At 41.5% G+C, this 19,568-nt stretch overlaps 1 protein-coding gene across 6 annotated transcripts; it reads left to right on the top strand.

The window, feature by feature from the left end:
* The first annotated feature begins 747 nt into the window (after nucleotides 1-747).
* On the top strand, nucleotides 748-11,027 carry LOC140913437 (cell division cycle-associated protein 4). Of its 6 annotated transcripts, none has more exons than XR_012159587.2 (4): nucleotides 748-866; nucleotides 5,212-5,289; nucleotides 7,575-10,599; nucleotides 10,770-11,027. XR_012159587.2 is itself a non-coding variant. In XM_073349837.2 (4 exons), exons 3-4 carry the CDS (start codon nucleotides 5,251-5,253, stop codon nucleotides 8,328-8,330), a joined length of 795 nt encoding a protein of 264 aa, XP_073205938.1. In that variant the 5' UTR covers nucleotides 748-866; nucleotides 3,324-3,442; nucleotides 5,212-5,250; the 3' UTR covers nucleotides 8,331-11,027. The 6 variants fall into 6 exon arrangements, 5 of the variants coding, with proteins under 5 accessions (XP_073205938.1, XP_073205937.1, XP_073205940.1 ...); XM_073349837.2 differs by adding an exon at nucleotides 3,324-3,442 and having other exon boundaries at nucleotides 7,575-11,027; XM_073349836.2 differs by having other exon boundaries at nucleotides 7,575-11,027.
* Nucleotides 11,028-19,568: the final 8,541 nt, after the last annotated feature.

Below are 19,568 nucleotides of genomic sequence, written 5' to 3'. Positions count from 1 at the left end.
TCATTCCCTCTGAAGCACCTGGCAGGGGCCACAAGCAGAAGAACAGGATACTGAGGTGCTGGAGGTGTTGCTGTGTGACAGAAGGGCCAGGCAAGGAATTTGTGAGATGGCCAGACGCGCTAGGTTTCACGCTGCGAGCGGAGGAGCCCCCAGCAAGGGGGAAAAGCACTAAGCAGAGGGCACGCAGTGCCTTTTGTCCCATCCTCTCATTACCACAGGACGCAAGCAAAAGGGCAGGTGCCCTGGTGAGATGGGGGCCCCTCTGCCACCACCTCCTGGTGGGCACGTGGAGGGAGGGAAGGAAGGAGGCAAGGGAGGAAGGATCACAGGGCTGCTCTCAGCCAGGCCCGACTTCTGCTGGCATTGGAGTCACTGGCCAGGAGCCCAAGCAAGTCAACGAGGCAGAACCAGACACAGGCCCGCCTAGCCCATTGGCAGCTATTTGAACACTAGACTCCACCTCGTCCTTTCCCCGAGCCAGTTACAGCTAAGGGGCGGGTCTGGGCTCCATGGTAACCTCTCAGCCAATCGCACGTTAGGGGGCGGGTGGGGCTGAGCGCCATGGTAACCCGTCACCCAATGGAAGGCTGGATCCCATGAGGGCGGTGCTACACGGTCAGGAGACAGCCAATGACGGTCAGCGGTTGGCCGTGGGCGGGGCTTCATGGTGGAGGCATTCCCCAATGGCAGGCCTGGTAGGGGCGGGGCGGGCGGCCGTTTCTTTGTGGGCTTTGACAATAAGATGGCGGGTGGGGGGAAGGCGGGGCTGGCCAGTGTGCTTGGTCCCGCCCCCTCTCTCAGGCGCGGAGCGGTCGGTGAGGCGGGAGCCGGGCTCGGGTCGGGGAGGAGCGGGCGGCGACGAGGCGGTGAGTAGCTCGGGCTGAGCGCTCTGCGGGCCCGGGATTAGCCGCCACCGGGGTCAGTCGTTGCCCCGCGGGCAGAGAATGGGGCGTCGGGTCTGGAGGCGGGGAAGAGCCCGGGGTGGAGGTGGATTCAAAATGGCGGCGGATCCCCCTCCCCGGGGTCCCAGGGCAGAGCGGGGCGACAAGCAGCAGCTGCCGCCGGCCAGGGTGTCTTCGGAGCGGGGAAGGCCGCTTTGCGGCGGGGAAGGCGCCCCTCCCCCCCCCCGAGTACTCCACAGCCTCCTTTCACTGCTCCCTTTCGCCCCCCATTCTCCCTGCCCCCCTCGCGTGTACTGCCCCGCGGGTCCAGCGCCCTGGCCCTCCCCCACCTGCACCCTGGCCAGCAGCTGCCCACGCGCCCCCTGCCCCCCAGTTCCTAATCCCCGCCGCAGCACTCTGCTCCTCCCCCACCTCCTTCCTCCAGGGCGGTGCTTTCCCCCCTCACCCCCACATCCTCTGCCATCACCACCACCTACCGCCTCTGTACTTCTGGGAGAGTGACTCCTGCCGCCCCGAGGGGCCGGCGCCCTTAAGGGAGGGGGCCCCTGCCCTGCCTCCGCCCGGGGGTACCTTTGTTACCTCGGGGGGATGCCCCCCCCAGCTATACACACCTCTGCACTTTTCCTGCCCTGTCACCACCACTTGCACCTTTTTACTCTTTCCACTATATCATCTGTATGTTAGGTGCAAGACTAAACTGTCCTTTTGTCCCATCCTCTCATGATCGTTATGTACATCCCTGTATTCCCCCATCCATCACACACAACTCTGTATTGCTAGGAGGTGGGTGACCTGGCACTGTCCCCACCCTGGTCCTGAGGGTTGCCTTTTCTTGCAACCACATGCTGTACTTGGGTATTGTGTCTCAGAAATGGTGTCTGTGCAGTCATTTATAACTTAGCAAATCTGGACCTAAATTCAGTGGTAAGGTCCCTGTTTCTACAGCAAACTGGAAGCTCTATGCCAGATTCAAGTAAATTTAAATTTTAACTCTTTTAATGAATTAAATACATTAATAATACTATTCTTCGAATTACTTCTTTTTATATTCAATCCAATATATTTTATGCTATTCTTCAAATTTTCAGATGTCCGTATGCTGCAGATTTTTGTTTTGACACATCTGTATTGTAAGAGCTGTCGAAGATTAACCACAAAATCGAGGGGCTTTTGGTACACAGGAAAACAGAACAGTTTGGGCTTTTGGCACACATGTAGTAGAGTGCTAGGGAAAGGATGTAACTTTTCTTCCCCTTTTTAGGCAAGGTTAAAGTTTACTTGAAATTGTTGGGGGCGGGGAACTTGAGCTTCTAGCTTCCAAACAGACACCTCTTGACTTCATCTGTCACTGTGTCCAACAGCAGTGGACCAAGTACACTTGTTGAATTGCTCTGATATAGTGATCAGCAGAGAAACAAGTGTTTACAATTAAATTTATTAGCCCTGTCTACACTATACAGTTAGGTGACATAAGGCAGCTTATGTCCACCTAACTATGTCAATATAAGAAAAGGAGTACTTGTGGCACCTTAGAGACTAATAAATTGGTTAGTCTCTAAGGTGCCACAAGTACTTCTTTTCTTTTTGTGAATACAGACTAACACGGCTGCTACTCTCAAATATGTCAATATACACACTACAGCCTTGCTCCTGCTGATGTAAGTGTAAGATATTTACTACACTAAATATAACTCCCCCTCCACGAGAGGCATAGGGATTGTGTCCGTGTAGTTAGGATGACCTATAGACACTGCATTACCTATATCAGTTGTTGACTGTTGGTTTCCACTCCAAACTGAGCTGCCTAGGGTCCCACCCCACACTGTCCCGGGACCTTGCTCCTGGCTCAGAGCCTGGCTGCCCCAGCTCTCAGCCCCCAACACTGCCCCTCTTCAGTCAGTGGAAGCACTCAAGGTGAGGAGAGATACCACCGGCAGAAGGAGTGTGGTAGTATAAGTTGATCTAACTTAGGTTGATTTAAGATTGTAATGTAGATATGTACTTAGTTTTTACAGTTAACACCCTCTTGCGATGAATGGCCAGTTCATAACTACTATGGGTTCTGTGCAGGAAAAACAGCAAGATGTATATTTTATATTTGCATGCTTTTTTTAAAAAAACCAGAAGGGCTAAAAACTCAGGTTTTTAAATTAAATTTTAGATTCTGGGGCACAATTGTGTGTCTGGGTGGAATCTGCAGTAGGCTTTGCTACCATATAACTATGAAAAATAGGACTCATCTAAGAGGATGCAAAGAGAACCTATTTGTTTAGTGCTCCTGGGAACGATGTAAAATCGCATGCAACAGATCGTGTGTATAATTTTCTTGTGTTGGGTACCTGTTCCTTTCCCAGTGTGTATTACTGAAGTTCCAGTTTGACTGGGCTGAAACCATCTCTATAGTATCACTTTGTCCTCTAGTTTCTGGACCTGATAATGAATCCTCCCCTCCGTCCTTTTATCGAAGGCTCATGGTCTCTTCAGCAGGCGTTCCCATTTCATTCAGTTGTTTTGGCAGGTGATAGTGACTGTCTTCTGAAGTAAGGCTTTATTTTCTAGAATCCTCAAATATCTAAATAGTAGTAGAAAACACTCTATCTTGGTTACTTATTCTCAGATCTGCAGCAACTTTTAATGTTGCTTGATCTTTACTAGAATGTCTTGATTTTATTTTAAGATGGTTCAGTCAGATTCAGGATGCAGATGGCTACTATATAGTCCAGATGCATTCTGTAACAGATTGTCCTTAGGGTGTACAACTGGTAAAAAGTAGCATTATTGGGGAAAATACCTTCCTTCCCCTCCCCTTCTTATTTAACTGAGCTGGGGTCACTGAATTCTTATCTATGACAGATGTTTCTAGAAGAAAATTTGGGTTATTTTTGTACTTCACCCTTGAAGCTTTCAGAATTTCAAATGAATTAGCTATTTTTTTCCCTGATCTGGTAACTCTAGGGCAAAGGACGTTCATAGTCAATATGTTAAGAGGTCTATCAAACTTCATTTAGTCCTAAATTTGTTTTGAAAGTCTACTTGCTTTTATGAACAAAACACATTTCTCCTACACTATTTTCTAGCAAATCTATCAGCTTGCAAGGCAAATTTTAGTCACAAAGTTCTCATGGCTGCTGCTGTAGGAAAACTCACCTCCTTATTTTCACAGATTACCACTTACATTTTCTTTATATAATCCTTCATGTAGGATGGGAGAAGAGTGACAAAATCTGCAATATAGTGTACCCTGATTATTCAAGTAGCATGAGGCACGCAGCTGTTATGTGGATAATTGGGAGCTCAGTTAATAGAGAGGGGAGGAGACACGCAGAGGCCGGCTCCTTGCAGTCCTGGCCGAGGGTTTCTGCTCTGTCCCGCTTGCTCCCATGACAGTGGGGCTGCATAGGGCTCCCTGCGCTGCCACGACCACGGACACCCAGTCCTTGCAGGTGTGGGGCAGAGCAGAAATCCCTGGCCAAGACTTTGCTCTGCCCTGCCAAGAATTCAACCTTCCTTGCGCCTATAAGGATCAAGTGTCACTGGCCCGGTGACAGTGCAGGAAATCCTGAAGCACTGCTGTCACAACCCTGCTCTTTCGCAGCCCTGCTGTCACAGGAGTGTGAAAAGGGCTCCCTGCACTGCTGCAGAACCATTCAGCAGCAGGCTGGCTTTCCCACAGCTTGGCGCTTGTGTCCTTTTCCTTCTTGCAGCCCTGGCTGGGGTCTCTAGTAACCGAACCTCTGCCTTATCTAAATTCCTGCCTTATCTCCTTACATCAGATGCAGTGGGGACAAGGAAGGGATTTGGTCAATATGGAGGTTTGGATAATAGGGTTTCAGGTAAAGGGGAGTATACTGTATGTTTTTCCTTTTGTTTTACAGAGATTTGTCTTTTCTCCCCCTTAAGTAATTTTAATGAATATTTCAATACCCCAAGTGACCACTGAATATTTTGTTTACTATTTCAATAGCTAAGAAAGAGAGGAGAAAAAGGAAGAAGAATGGTGCAATGGTTAGGGCATTAGCCTAGGACTTAGGAGACCCAGGGTTTAAGTCCTTACTTTCACACAGACTTCCTGTGTGACTTTTGGGCGAATCACTCAGCCTCTCTGATCAGTCTGTACAATGGGGATAATAGCACTGCCCTGCCTCACAGGTGTGTTATGAGGATCAGTTCATTAAAGTTTGTGAGGTGCTCAGATAATCAAGTAATGGAGACTATATAGGTACCTGTATAATAGTAAACAAGGGATGAAGTTTTGCTGTGTACCTCCTGTAACTGACTGACTGACTTCCTGTCTCCTGCTGCCTGGTAGGAGCTATAACACTTGCTGTATGGAATCTTGTTCTATAGCATGGGAGAAGAGGAAGGACTCCACCAAACGCAGCTACTGGTATGTAACTTTAAGTGAAACTTTTAAACCAGCTATATTTTGTGCAGTCTCAGAAATTGAGCAACAAGATTCTATAGTTATGATAGGTTTCAGAGTAGCAGCTGTGTTAGTCTGTATCCGCAAAAAGAACAGGAGGACTTGTGGCACCTTAGAGACTAACAAATTTATTAGAGCATAAGCTTTTGTGGGCTACAGCCCACTTCATCGGATGAATCTATCCTCACACCTTCTTGTCAATTGTCTAAATGGGCCATCCTGATTATCACTACAAAAAGTTTTTTTTCTCCTGCTGATAATAGCGCATCTTAATTAATTAGCCTCTTACAGTTTGTATGGCAACTTCCACCTTCTCTGTATGTATATATCTTCTTACTATATGTTCCATTCTATGCATCCGATGAAGTGGGCTATAGCCCACAAAAGCTTATGCTCTAATAAATTTGTTAGTCTCTAAGGTGCCACAAATACTCCTGTTCGTTTTTATAGTTATGATGTGGGTTATCCATTTGCAAGTGAATCAATGTGATAGAAACCAGTGGGACATTCTGGCAAAATCTGATTTTGTTTGTTTGTTTATTTTTTAAATTGAAGGATTTCTCATTTTGTTTCATCTCTGCTTGGTGCTCTTCCTATATTTTAATTCCCCCACAAAAAGCAGTAAGGTGCTCAATATTGTTATTGCTCCACACTTCTTTCCATTCAGTGAGTTTAGTTTTCAAATATCAAATGTTTGAAAAACAGTTTATTGGTCAGTTAGGGTCCTATATATCCCTTACAATAACATTACAGTTAAAGTAAAAAAACATAGCAAACTAGAAAATGCAGAATTAAGATGACATTAGCCACACAAGCTTGGGGTGAGTAGCCCCGATATGCACTGCTTTCTAGAATTTTCCAGTATCCCACAAACAAGGCATACTTACTCCCAAGAGTGTGTGTTGTGTGTCCAAATGGCACTTGATTTCTGAGAACCACAATTTACCACGGCAAGTATCTTTATTCTGTGTGGGATTTTAAAGTGAGGTGCCTACAGAACCATAGTATCAGTAGTGTAATACATTAATGATCTAGAAGAGGGGTGACATACGTTTTTTTTAGTGAGCATTGTATTGTAAGGAATTTTAGAAGCCCTTAAAACTTGGGAACAGAATGGCAAATTAAAGTCAAACATGTTGGAAGGAACAATTTACTTTGTCATATGTTGGATTTTGAGTTAACTAACCACTCAGGGAAAAGACATGGAGGAGAGCTTAAAGAAAAACATCTGCTCGGTGCACAATAGCAATCAGAAACCTAAAATGAGAGATTATTGTGTATTGAGAGAAGTAGAGAAGAATACTTTCCCCACTCCCACATGGCATTTTCAGTTAGTAGACTTTCAACTTGAATAATGTGTTTAGGTTTGGTTACCACCTCCACACAAAAAAACCCCGGGGGGGGAGGAAATATGTCCAACATAAACCATACTGGGTCAGACCAGTGGTTCATCTAGCTCAGTATTCTGTCTGACAGTGGCCAGTGCCAGATGTTTCAGAGGATATGAAAAGAACAGGTTAATTTTGAGTGATCCATCTGGTGTCAGTCAGTTTTTGGCAGTCAGAGGTTTAGGGACACCCAGAGGATGGGGTTGCATCCCTGATGATCTTTGCTAATAGCCATTGATGGACCTATCCTCCATGAGCTTTAGTTCTTTTTTTGAACCTAGGCATGCTAAGACTTCTATATGAGAAGAGATTAAGAAGGGATACTATAAAGGTTTATTGAATAGTAAATTGTGTAGTGAACATCATGTGTGCACTTTAACTTACCCTGACTGTTACATTAGAATCAGGGGACACCCATTGAAATTCAAGGCCAATTTAATTTTTTTCTTTAAGCACCTAACAAAATACCTTGTGGCACTCACTACTCAAAGATATGGTCAATATCAGTAAAATTAAGAGAACATTTGTATGCTTACCAGACCCGTAGCTGCAGTTAGACTAGATAGCGAACACTCACATTTCAGAAGAAAAATCCATCACTGACTGGCTGCCTGTAGTTTGAAACAGACTTTCCCATGTAGGTATGTTGCTGTAAAATTGTCCATTGTGTTTTACACATTCCTCTGAAGCATCTTGTACCAGATACATCAATGCTAACACCTGGTATGACAGTTCTTATGTTGTCAAGTGATTTTAATTGTTTCTTAAATGAAAGATGCTAAAGTTTTTGCAGTACTTTCTGCAGTGTCTAACTTGTTAGGCCACTGGATTGTGCTAAAGAGTCTCATTTTTTCTCAACAGGACACAATGTTTGTGCGAGGATTGAAGAGAAAATGTTTTGATGGTGAAGAAGATATTGAAGGAACTCTGGCTGGTTTTAAGGCTATCCCTTCATATAATCTTCAGCGACAGTCACTTTTAGATATGTCTTTGGTCAAACTTCAATTATGCCACATGCTTGTTGAGCCTAATCTTTGTCGTTCGGTACTTATAGCCAATACGGTGCGGCAAATCCAAGAGGAAATGACTCAGGATGGGACTTGGCAGATGATAAATACACAGAGTGCAGGACAGACTTCTCTAGATCGTCTAGTTTCTACAGATATCCTTTGCCGTTCATCCAAGGAACAAGCTGAAGGAAAGCTTGTTCCAGTTTATAGTACCTTCACTAAAGACTGTGAGGGTACCCAGTCGCAAGATAATTCGGAAATTATGTCAACAGTTACATCACCACAAGCTCCAAGAAACCTGCAAAGTAATATGTGGGAAATGGAGAATCCACAAGAAAATAGAGGAAACTTTCAAAAATCATTAGATCAAATATTTGAGACGTTGGAGAATAAAAGTCCTAATACAGTTGAAGATCTGTTTTCAGAAGTTGACAATTCTTACTATGACCTTGATACAGTATTAACAGGAATGATGAGCAACACAAAAATGGGACACTGTGATGTGCTCGAAACATTTCCTTCTCAGACAACCACAAATTCTAACTCTAACTGTAAATCTGATCTTAATGAGCTTGATCATATTGTGGAGATCCTTGTTGAATCTTGAAACTGTTAAATGTGCAGAAGACAAAGATCCTACAAGGAAACAGAGGACTTGTGGAAACAATTTTTCAGATAGTTTATTCTATCAAAACTGCACATGTATTTTATTAAAAAAAATATATATAAAGCACTTCATATTGCAAAATGTTAATTTTTGAAGTTAACATGCAATTTGTAGTGTCATTCTGTTTTGTCCATTTAACTGTAAATATATACTGTAAATGGTTTTAAGTTAGGGCCCAAGGCTTTCAGAATTGGGCTTTTATGCCAACCTTTCCTAGCCTTTGAAGGGGGTGTATGTTCAGTGAGAGGGCTTCTCTCTATCTTTTGTTTTCCTTCTCCTTTCCCCCACTAAAAGAGGCAGCAGTTAAGAGAGACTGGGTTCTCCTTTACCTCCTGATTCTGGATCAACACTTCATTCCTACCACCACTTAATTCCTTCCCTATCCACTTCCACTGTTCTGCCTGCAGTTACTGCAGGGCTTTTGAAGAGCAATATGCAATAGTTCCCATTATCCTAGTTTTTATGTTTTTGCTAAAATTTTCTGTTTAAATATAGTTTTAAAGTGTTTATCAATGTTTAGATTTTTTCCAGCTATTTTCCTAAAATATATTTTTACTATAAATGTCCTGTCAGCTGCTAATTTAGTAACTTTTAATCATAAATATTTGCAGTTGATGTATTTTTGAAAGACTTACAAGAAGGGATTTGTTTTTTACCATGAACTACCTTATGTAGTTCAGTAAAGTGTGTAAATGTAAATATACATTTTATACATTTCATTAAAATGTAAGTGCTGTTTTCATGATTTTGTTTTATAGAGTAGTACTTTACTAAACTAAGAATTGTACAGGTATGCTTTTTATACAACTTGAGCATCATTAGAGGAAAAGCTCTGATACAGCTAGATGCAATTACAGTTCAAACCACATTTTTGTTAATTTCAGACCTAAATTATATAGGTTTTATTTATGTATATTTATATGTAAATGTCATCAAGTGAATTGTTTATCACTGAAGTCTACCATCAAATAGTTGTTTATATGAGAACTGTCTTGCGTTAATTACTACAAAAAGTATTACTAGAGGCCTTTAAATCTCTAATGATGTGTTCTGATGTCTTGTCTAAATTAGTATGTCCCACCCTTACCTAGACTTTCTTGTCAACTTATTTTTGATTAACAGAAGTTAATATAATGTGGCATTTGCTTTTTTAAGGACTTACACATTCGTTTTAGAGTGTGTGTAATCCATCTTGTCCCTAGGGGCACTTTTGGGGAGAGGGTGGATCAAATGTGGCATACATTTTTGCTATAAAATGAGCAATTTTTACCTTGGTAAACTGGTGCTAGAAAGAAATCGAAGTACATGATAGGAAAGGAAGGGAAAAGAGATGTTGTCCTGGAACCTTTTGGTATTGGCTGTATGGGGGGAAGAGATCGCAAATAGTTCAGTTGCTTTCACTGGTGTATCAAGGGACTGAGTACAACGTGGAAAAAATAAACATTTTTGTATTTAGCAAACTTTTTTGTCTTCCCGCAGGTGATCTGACCTATTTCATGTCTCTCATGATTCTCAAATCTCTAACTAGAGATTTTAAGTACATTCCAGTTCCTCATTTCCATGAAACTTATTTCTAAATATAAATACTTCTGTTTCTAGGTGAATGCGTCTTTAACTTAGAATTTTAATAATTTAAGTGCTTTTGAAAAATGGCTGGTTGAAAAAGCAGCACTGTATAGCTAAGTTTTCCCACCACAGTAGATGGATGCATATTTTTAACTCCAGTTTGTGTCATCTGTATGTGAGCTTTTAGTGAACTTGAAAAATGTTTTTTGTATTAAACTTGGACATGAGGTGATCTTTATGTGCTTAGTAGTAAAACATTGCTTTCATAATTCCAAACGGACCGTGAGTTTGTATTAAAGAACTAGCTGAATGAAGCACTGCATGAAAACATGCAAGTTAAATTGGTACGACTTAGCTGGATTGAAAAGGTACTATAGAGGGCTCAAATATTTAAGAATTTTTAAATTAGAAAATATTCGCATCAACACACAAATTAGGTGACACAGCAGGTAATCCTTATTAAACTGGATAGAAGTGCTGTAACCTTTCTCTTTATTTATAGACATTTGACTACAATAAATGCAACCTAGGTTTTATGTTGCAATTGGTGTGTACCACAGCATGGGTGGTGATGACTCCTTCCTATCTAAGGATGCCCATGGAAATTTGCTTAAGATGTCTGTTTTCTGTATGGACCCAAAGGGTGAGTGAGTTAGGGTTAAACATCTGAGGCATCTCCCCCTAGATACTCAAAAGGCATACAGAGGAGCATTAGTGTAGTTGTAACCTAACTACCTTTTGTGACTTTGAGAATCTCCCCCAGGATTGCTTTGATGTTTAAACATTCGTAATTGATTTTTCTGTCTTCAGCAGGTGGAAGTTGCTGATGTCTTTCCTTGAAGGGTTAGCTTTTTCAAGAATGCTTATATGTTAAATTATGGATGCAGGGAAGACACAAATATATTCAGCATTCTGTATAATGACTGAGCTAGGATGTGTCTACGGTTGTGTATGGGACTTGTCAAATATGTAAGTGCACAAATTGTATGAAATGCAGCATAGCTGTACTAAGCATCTTAACAAGCCTGTTCTATGAACTGAAAGAATAAATTTTTCTATTATGCAATTATACATAGCTGTTAGTCTTTCCAGCTAAGCTAAGCATTCTCTGCCTATTAAACTATCTGCTTTGGCTAATCTATGCATTTATAGAATTGGCCTTTCAAAAGATATATGCATCTTATTTCACTTGACTCCTAAAATTAACTTGTTGGTTTTGAATATGTAATGTTGCATGCCTGTTACCCTAAACTGAGGCCCAGATTTTTAAAGGTATTTAGACATTGCTGTGCCTTGGATTTAGGCTCCTAAGTGCCTAAATCCCTTTTGAAAATGAGTGACTCCTAAATCAGTTAGGCATTGCAATGCTGAGCACAGTAGTGCCTAAATACCTTTTAAAAATCTGGTCCTGAGTACTTAGCAGAAACTTGAAAAGAATACATGCTTATGAAGAGATTTGCTAGATTACTTTTTGGTCACACCTTGAAGCTCCATTTCTAGACTTTCCCAGAAGTTTCCAGCCAATGTTAACACAAGGGTTGTTTCTTTGCTACTGGTATTCTGTCTGAGCTGAGACTAGTCCACTTTTCCCAGGCCTCCATACTTTAACTTGTTTCACCTTTTTCTGTTGTAAATCTGTTGACTCTGTTTATTCTCTAGTCCATTTAGTCATTTATGTGCTAGTTCCAAGATAATTGGTTTTGTAGTGCATTTGCAAATGATATGTGAGATACACTGATGGTATTTTCATCCTCTGGACAAATTACAAACTCCCTCAGAGTTTCACCACAACTTCAACAACCACCACTTGTCAATTAAACTCTCTGGAACATTCCCCTACTAGCATAACTTCCCAGACACCACAATCGGCTTCAGCAATGGAACCCTTCAGGCAACTAAGAAACCCACAGATCAGCACACTTACCTTTATAGACCCAGTAACCTTCCCAAATGTACCAAGAAATGTTAGCTATTACCAGCAGGAGAGTGAGTTTGTGTGTGTATGGGGGTGGGGGGGATATGAGAGAACCTGGATTTGTGCTGGAAATGGCCCACCTTAATTATGCACATTGTAGGGAGAATGGTCACTTTGGATGAGCTATTACCAGCAGGATAGTGAGTTTGTGTGTGTGGTTTTTGTGAGGGGGTGAGAGAACCTGGATTTGTGCAGGAAATGGCCCAACTTGATTATCATGCACATTGTGTAAAGAGTTGTCACTTTGGATGGGCTAGCACCAGCAGGAGAGTGAATTTGTGTGGGGGGGTGGAGGGTGAGAAAACCTGGATTTGTGCTGGAAATGGCCCACCTGATCACTTTAGATAAGCTATTACCAGCAGGACAGTGGGGTGGGAGGAGGTATTGTTTCATATTCTCTGTGTATATATAAAGTCTGCTGCAGTTTCCACGGCATGCATCCGCTGAAGTGAGCTGTAGCTCACAAAAGCTCATGCTCAAATAAATTGGTTAGTCTCTAAGGTGCCACAAGTACTCCTTTTCTTTTTTCAGATACCACAGAATATGCTCTGAGGAGATACACTTAACTAACTCAAAACCGCCTTCACCAAACAAGGACACTCCACTAGAGAAGTAGCTCACATCATGGAACAGGCCATCCAAATGCTCCAAGAGAACCTACTTCAATACAGAAATAAAACCCACCCTGACCACACACATCTAGTTTTCACCCACCACCTCACACTGGAATCTATATTAGGTCCTCAAACAACTACCACCTATACTTTGGAAATAAATCTTTCCTGAACCTCCCATCTGGCCTTCACACAACCTCCCAAGCTCATCAACATCAGAAGCAAGCTCCCCACAGACCAGGACTCACCAATTCAAAGCAGCGCCCAACCCTGCCAGAAAAAACAGACGCAAAACCTGCAGACATCTCCACTGCTAAAATGGTGAACGCTCCCCACAATGCACCTTTCAAGATCCATGGTCTAACACATGCCTATCACAGGTGGTGTACCTTATCTAATGAATAGTTATTGGGGTATTTATTGTATGTGAAACCAAACAATCACTATGGTCTCAAATGAACTCAGGAAAATAAGACAAAAACACCATCTCACCTGTGGGTGAACACTTCACAAAGTGATCATTCTATATCTGACCTGTCAGTTCTTATCCTCAAAGGAAACCCGCACAATACTTTCAAAAGACGAGCCAGGGAGCTTAAGTTCATAACTTCGGTAGACACTAAAAATCATGGTCTTTATTAAGACACTGGATTTGGGTCTTAATACCTTACTCTGTAACCCATTAACACCCCCCCCCCATAGTTATAGGAGAAAAAGGTGGTGTTAAGGGGCTGCTTCACATTGAATAGTCCCTTAGACTATGTGCTAATTACTTTTGCTAAACTATTTGTTCAATCTTGTATTCAGCTGTGACACAAGGAATACCTTTCCCAGACCTCGGCTATGTCTACTCTACGCACCTTTTAGAGACACAGCCATGCTGCTAAAAGGCATGCAGTGTAGCCGCTGTTTGTTGACGGGAGAGAGCTCTCCCGCCAACAAAGCGCTGTTCACACCAGCAGTTTTTGTCAGCAAAACTTTTGTCGTTCGGTGGGGGGGGTGTTTGTGTGGTGGTTCCCCCCCACCCCTAAACGACACAAGTTTTGCCTAAGAAAAACCAGTGTAGGCAAAGCCTCACCAACAAAAGTTGGTCTAATAAAAGATATTATCTCACCCTACCTTCTCTTTAATATCCAGGGACCACAATGGCTAGAACAACACTGTCATCAGGAGTGTCTGAGTACTAGCATGTGTGACTGTGATAGGCTCTACTTTGCACAGAAATAGAACAGAGTTGGCTGTCAACATTTCTAGCATTTTGCTAAGGAAATTTGAATCTAGCTGTACAAACTAAGAAAGCAGCTTCTTTAGATCATTTAAGGTTTCTGTAAGATTCACTGGTGCCTCTGGCAGACTTGTTTTCTTTTGATGAATCCTATGCCTGTCTTTCCTCTACAAATTGGGCATCATGGCTAAGATTGTCACATTACAAACACCTGACAGTTGGTCCAAATGCTAAGGCTCAGCTCACCACTCTGTTTCACAGAGGACATGAAAATTTTAAAGCAAATAGCTAACGCTAAATCTGCTCTTCTTTTTCAGATAAACTGACATTTCTAACCCTGTCTATGGTTTTGTCCTCCATCCTCCTTCCTTTGTGTCATTTAGGAATCCAGAATATTTGGAGCTCTTGTAGTTTCAGGCATTCAGCAAGGGCAAAAGCATAAGAATCCAGACTGATAGACGAACAGCAACTTATATCAAGAAGAGGGAAATTGGGAGGTAAGGAAAGAACTGAGTGTTGCTGGTCTGGGCTGAAAAGTATCTTTTTTTCAGATACCTCAGATGTAGTGACAGCGTAATTCAGCTATGGTTTTCATCCTTCAGCAGGCAGGTTAGTACTTCATATGGTAGTCTCCAAATTCAATGGGAATTGTCTCTTTTTCAAGCCAGTCTGTATGCTATTCCAAAGCCACAAGTGTCTGGAATGGTTTAGCAAATGTTGGTCAAGGTCAACTTGCTGTAACACGTTCTCCATGTTACAAACTATTCTCAATATTTACACTAGTACTACAGGCTTAGGTTTTTTCAGGCCACAGTTGAAACACCACATCTCATATATTGATTTGATTTAACTAATTTTAATTCTGAAATTAGACAATTCCTCTATATTCCCTGATACTAAATGTACAAAAACTACAAAAAATATGAAGCCAGAGATGGCTTGAAACAAAAGATCTATTTATATTCAGACACCAAGTGTAAGGCACAAATAAAAGTGTTTTTAAAAGCAGCCGTTTACACTAGAAACATAAATATCCATCCAAAATCTGCATAAAAAAATGTATTGGCCCATGGACAAAAATTACTCTCATTGATAATGGGCAGTTAAAACTATTTTCATCAAAAAATTCAAACAAGTAGAATTTCAAAAGGCTGATACAGTATATGAAAATATGACGTTAAAGAGTCTTAAGTTTGTGTTTTTAGTATATCTCCATAACAGGAGAAATAAACTTATTCTTTACTACTTCCAAACAAACCAAACTAGGGTAACGTGGTTCATTCAGCTCTAATTCTTTTCACAGACCTTCCAGCTGATTCTTATTTAAAAAGAATATCCCTTTTTTGGTGTCACCTGCAGGACTGACGCATGCTAAACTTCTTATTTCCAGGAATTTCTGAATTCAAGGTCGTGAAACAAAATCCCACCATGATTTTTTTGGTTTAAGTTACAAGAAACACAATTTACAAGTTCTGGTGTCTCTTGTTGGTCTTAAGCAAGAAGAAATCAGTTACACCCAATCTTTCTTTTATGCTACCAACTCTGATGCCCGTTCTTGGAATGCCCAGGGCTTGCAGGCTAGTGATATCTTACTAATGTAAGGCTCCTCCCAGACAAAACTCCCATCGACCTCAGAAGAAGCTGTGTTCGAGTAAGACAGGCTGAATAGTGATCCTTGTTTCTGGAAGCATTCTTGTACTGCTCCAGGAGAACTCTAGATGTTTGCATGCAGTTTGTGTAAATGTTAACATTTAACTAATCTGTCCACTGGAAAATATGAAGCCAGAGATGGCTTCTTATAATAGGAAAAATTTCCAGTAAGTTCAAACATCACCTTCCTAGGGAAGAATAATCAAATGCATGAACAGTAATAGGAGAGCTTGCAAAAATGTAATTAGGAAGAATCTGTATTTCTTATGTCAACTATATTTGAAAGTCCCTTTTTGACTGTGTGGGTAGTGGCAGTGTGCATGCATTTAAGTAATAAACTGTCACTTTACAATTAATGGGATATTTTAAATCTAAATTCATTTTGCACTCATTGGTCATAGATCAAATTTTGGAGGAATTTCCATTTAATAAATCGTGGGGCTGCTGTGGAAGCCTCTAAAAGCAGCTTTTTTTTTGTTTTTGTTTCCTTTTTGTTTAAAGGAGTGGCAGGTTCTGCAAAATGGAGTCTTCAAACTTGTTAACATTTAGGCTGTTAGAACAAGGACCAGTGTGAGGAGCCCATAAGATGGTGTGGAAGTATAACATTGTATAAGGGGACATGCTGGATACATTGTATATGAGAGGGCATGCCAAAACATGTTACAAAGTATCTGAGGGAGCACACGTAGGGACAGTTAGCTTTTGAATGGAGAAGCAATTAAGATAGAGCCAGCACGTCTAAGAAGCAGGCATCAGAATGGAAGGTGTGAAGGGCAATTAGTTAAGTTAACTGGAAGCTGTTAAAAGAGATTGTTAAGGGTGGCAGGTAATTGAAGATACGTGACTAGTCTCAGGGATCTCGAAGGGTGGTGACTAAAATCTTTTTCTTCCTTTGTCTGTAACTTCTCTGTAACTTGTTCTCCAAAAAACTGTATAAATTAAAAGACACAAGCCCCACTCGGGGGGCTCACTTCTAAATGTATTAGCAGAGCAGCTTTGCTAATAAAACAGAGTGGTCTGATAAATTGTGAGTCTGAGTCAAACTTTGACAATGGGAAGACCGAATTATCATTATTGCTTTTTTAAAAAGAGAATTCAGAATTCACACAGGTCTGACGAGTTTGATGCTGGTGTCGAACTGAGCAGTTCAATATATCAAAGATGTTGGCATCTAAAATAGTACTTCCATTGCCATATTTGAACTTACGTGGAAGATGCAGGTAAGAAGATACAGATGTTTAATAGTCTAAATAAAAAATTAGGAGGGAATATGTTCCTATAAAGATACTACATGAAATCTTCATACAATGTACTGTACGGTATTGTCCTTGAAACACTTAAATCATTAATCATAACTCCACTTAACTTGTGGAAGTAGGAGAAGATCTTGTACTTGAGGCAGAGAACTGTATGGCAAGAGATCTGGGTTCTGGTCTTAGATCTGCCAGTGACTACTTCTGTGACTCTGGACAAGTCACTTAACCTCCTTCTGGCTTAGTTGTGGGGTTTTTTTTTTTATCATCTGTAGAATGAGGGCTCTTACCTCCCACAGGTGTTGAAGGCAAATTAAATTTTTTAGATGAAAGAAACTATTGAAGTGCAAACTATTGGTTATTTTCTGCAGTGACCTGGGTTTTTGTTTTTTAAAAAAGCTAAATTGCAGGGAAACTTTTGTTTAAATATTATGATGTAATCTGCATGCCCTTTTCTCTGTCTACCTTATGTCTAAAAGGAAAAGCACTTTTTTATACAGCCATGAATCTTGTAACAGTATTAAATAGAACTTAAATCTATTTTGTATCAGATACTGTATCTATACTACCTTGGGTGGTTTTAGGCCTAATTGGTGGTTGCATGGGAGACCTCCAGGGAGTACATAGGTGTTACAGGAAGTGGCATTGATCCAGTAGAAGGCATTCTTTCTACTTATTTTTAAATCAATGCTATCTTAATGCAAAGGCCAATAAAAGCTGCTGGAGGTAGTGCCTTTCAGATGAAATGTTAAATTGAGGTCCTGATCACTTTTGGTCTTTAAGGTTCCCATGACATTTATTGCAAGGGCAGAAGTGCAGTTAAGATGGTATTCTGTTCAAATTGCACTGGGTGTAGTCAAACAGAGAGACCACATTTAATCCTTGAGTACTTCATGCTTTGTGATCCAAGATAAAATACGGAAAGTTAGAAACTCTCAATGTGCTCTCCCCTCTTTGAGAAAGTATATAGTTGTAAGGGCACTTGTCAAGAAAAATCAACTTTAAATGTGAGCTCAGAAATGTGAGATTTTTACAAAGCTTATACAATTATCCACTAGTTGGAGATGTAGTGAATATTGGTGGTCTGTCTTCAGATCTGAGAGAGCTATACATTCAGCTGTTTCAGAGTAGCAGCCGTGTTAGTCTGTATCCACAGTATGCATCCGATGAAGTGAGCTGTAGCTCACAAAAGCTTATGCTCAAATAAATTGGTTAGCCTCTAAGGTGCCACAAGTTCTTCTTTTCTTTTTGCGCATACAGACTAACATGGCTGCTACTCTGAAACCTGTTATTAGACTACTATGTATTTGAAATTACAGGTCTGCCCTCACTGTTTTTATTGAGGTTTGGGCTGGTAGCAGACACTAGGTAATAACTTATTTGAAGTGTTACCCTACCCCTTTTAAGGGTTATGAGTAAAACTGCCTACAGTGTCCACACTGAGAGACTACCTAGAAGACTGGCTTGTTTTTGGCCATCTAATTTTTACAATGGTTTAACATTTGGCAAGTTGTTCAATGGGGAAAAAGCTATATTAATGCAGAGTTAAGGTTGCTTGGTGGTAGGTCGTCCCCTTGCAGAATGCTGAATTGAGCAAAACTCAAACTTGAAAATCAAGAAATATACAGTTATGATTACCCATGTAACCTTAATTCTGCCGTCTTTCAGTAATGACCTAACATACCCTGTTAACACATACCTTTACTCTGCGATCTCTGAAATCTACAATCTCTTCACCTCCTTTACAACCCATTCCACTCTCAACTACAGGATTCCATCAAACACTATTAAAGGACAAAAAGGCTGGGGAAAATAATTTTGCTCACGCCACCTTTCCTCTTGTTCTCTTGGAGCTGCACTAGCCAATGGGAATTATTTGCGTACACTCCGGGTACAGTCAATGTATTAGGTGTTCCTGAAATAAGTGGTGGAAGCAGTAGTTGGGCTGGCTTGGTAAAGGTGTGTTTGGGATGTGAGGACATGCGGATTACTTTGAGAAGTAAGAGCCACATGGGCAGCCGCGGACCTTCCACCTGCCCTGGGAGGTGACATGGGCGGGGGGCTGCTCTCAGGCCCCACAACCCAGAGAGGTGGAGGACCCCAGGCTCCCCACCTGGATCTGGCTTGGTCGTGGGCGGGGCCTCGGGGAAGGTGAGGGTCAGGGGTGGGGCCACAGAGAGGCAGGGACTCGGCCCACCCCACACCACTTTTAGGAAGAATCCATTGCCCTAGTCTAAGCATTTATTATCTGCAGGCATACTCCAGTGTGGTCAGTGACTGACAGAGGCAATAGTTAACTCAGCTCGAAGGAGGTGTATTTGTGAGATCTCTGGATTGCTTTGAGGTGCGCGACAGAGCTGTAATTGTGATGATCCGTAAATGAGGAGATCCGTGTGTGAGAAAGCAGAGTTGCATGTGTGCCTTCAGGATGCAGTCAGCATCATTTCTATGCAGAATTGCATAGGTTACATCAGTAGCAAGGCATAGGCTTTTATTACAAAAGATATTGTCAGCTGTGAGGTGGAATATGAAAGGATTCTAATTAGGGCTTCAATTTAATCACAGTTAACTCATGCGATTAACTTAAAAAAATTAATCGTGATTAACCGCACTGTTAAACAATAGGTTACCAATTGAAATTTATTAAATAGTTTTCGCAAAAAGAAAAGGAGTACTTGTGGCACCTTAGAGACTAACCAATTTATTTGAGCATGAGCTTTCGTGAGCTACAGCTCACTTCATCGGATGCATACTGTGGAAAATACAGAAGATGTTTTTATACACACAGACCATGAAAAAATGGGTGTTTATCACTACAAAAGGTTTTCTCTCCCCCCACCCCACTCTCCTGCTGGTAATAGCTTATCTAAAGTGGAGAGTGAGGTGGGGGGAGAG

This window comes from Lepidochelys kempii, chromosome 6 (genome assembly GCF_965140285.1).
Source record: "Lepidochelys kempii isolate rLepKem1 chromosome 6, rLepKem1.hap1, whole genome shotgun sequence".
NCBI lineage: Eukaryota > Metazoa > Chordata > Testudines > Cheloniidae > Lepidochelys > Lepidochelys kempii.
Note: the sequence above shows the minus strand (reverse complement) of the source record. Positions and strands in the feature narration are given on the sequence as shown.

Excerpts from the sequence above, each read along its gene's own strand:
- LOC140913437 (XM_073349836.2), top strand. The coding sequence starts at position 5,251 with ATGGGAGAAGAGGAAGGACTCCACCAAACGCAGCTACTG. Across the intron at positions 5,290-7,574 it reads TCCACCAAACGCAGCTACTG|GACACAATGTTTGTGCGAGG; the intron begins GTATGTAACTTT and ends TTTTCTCAACAG.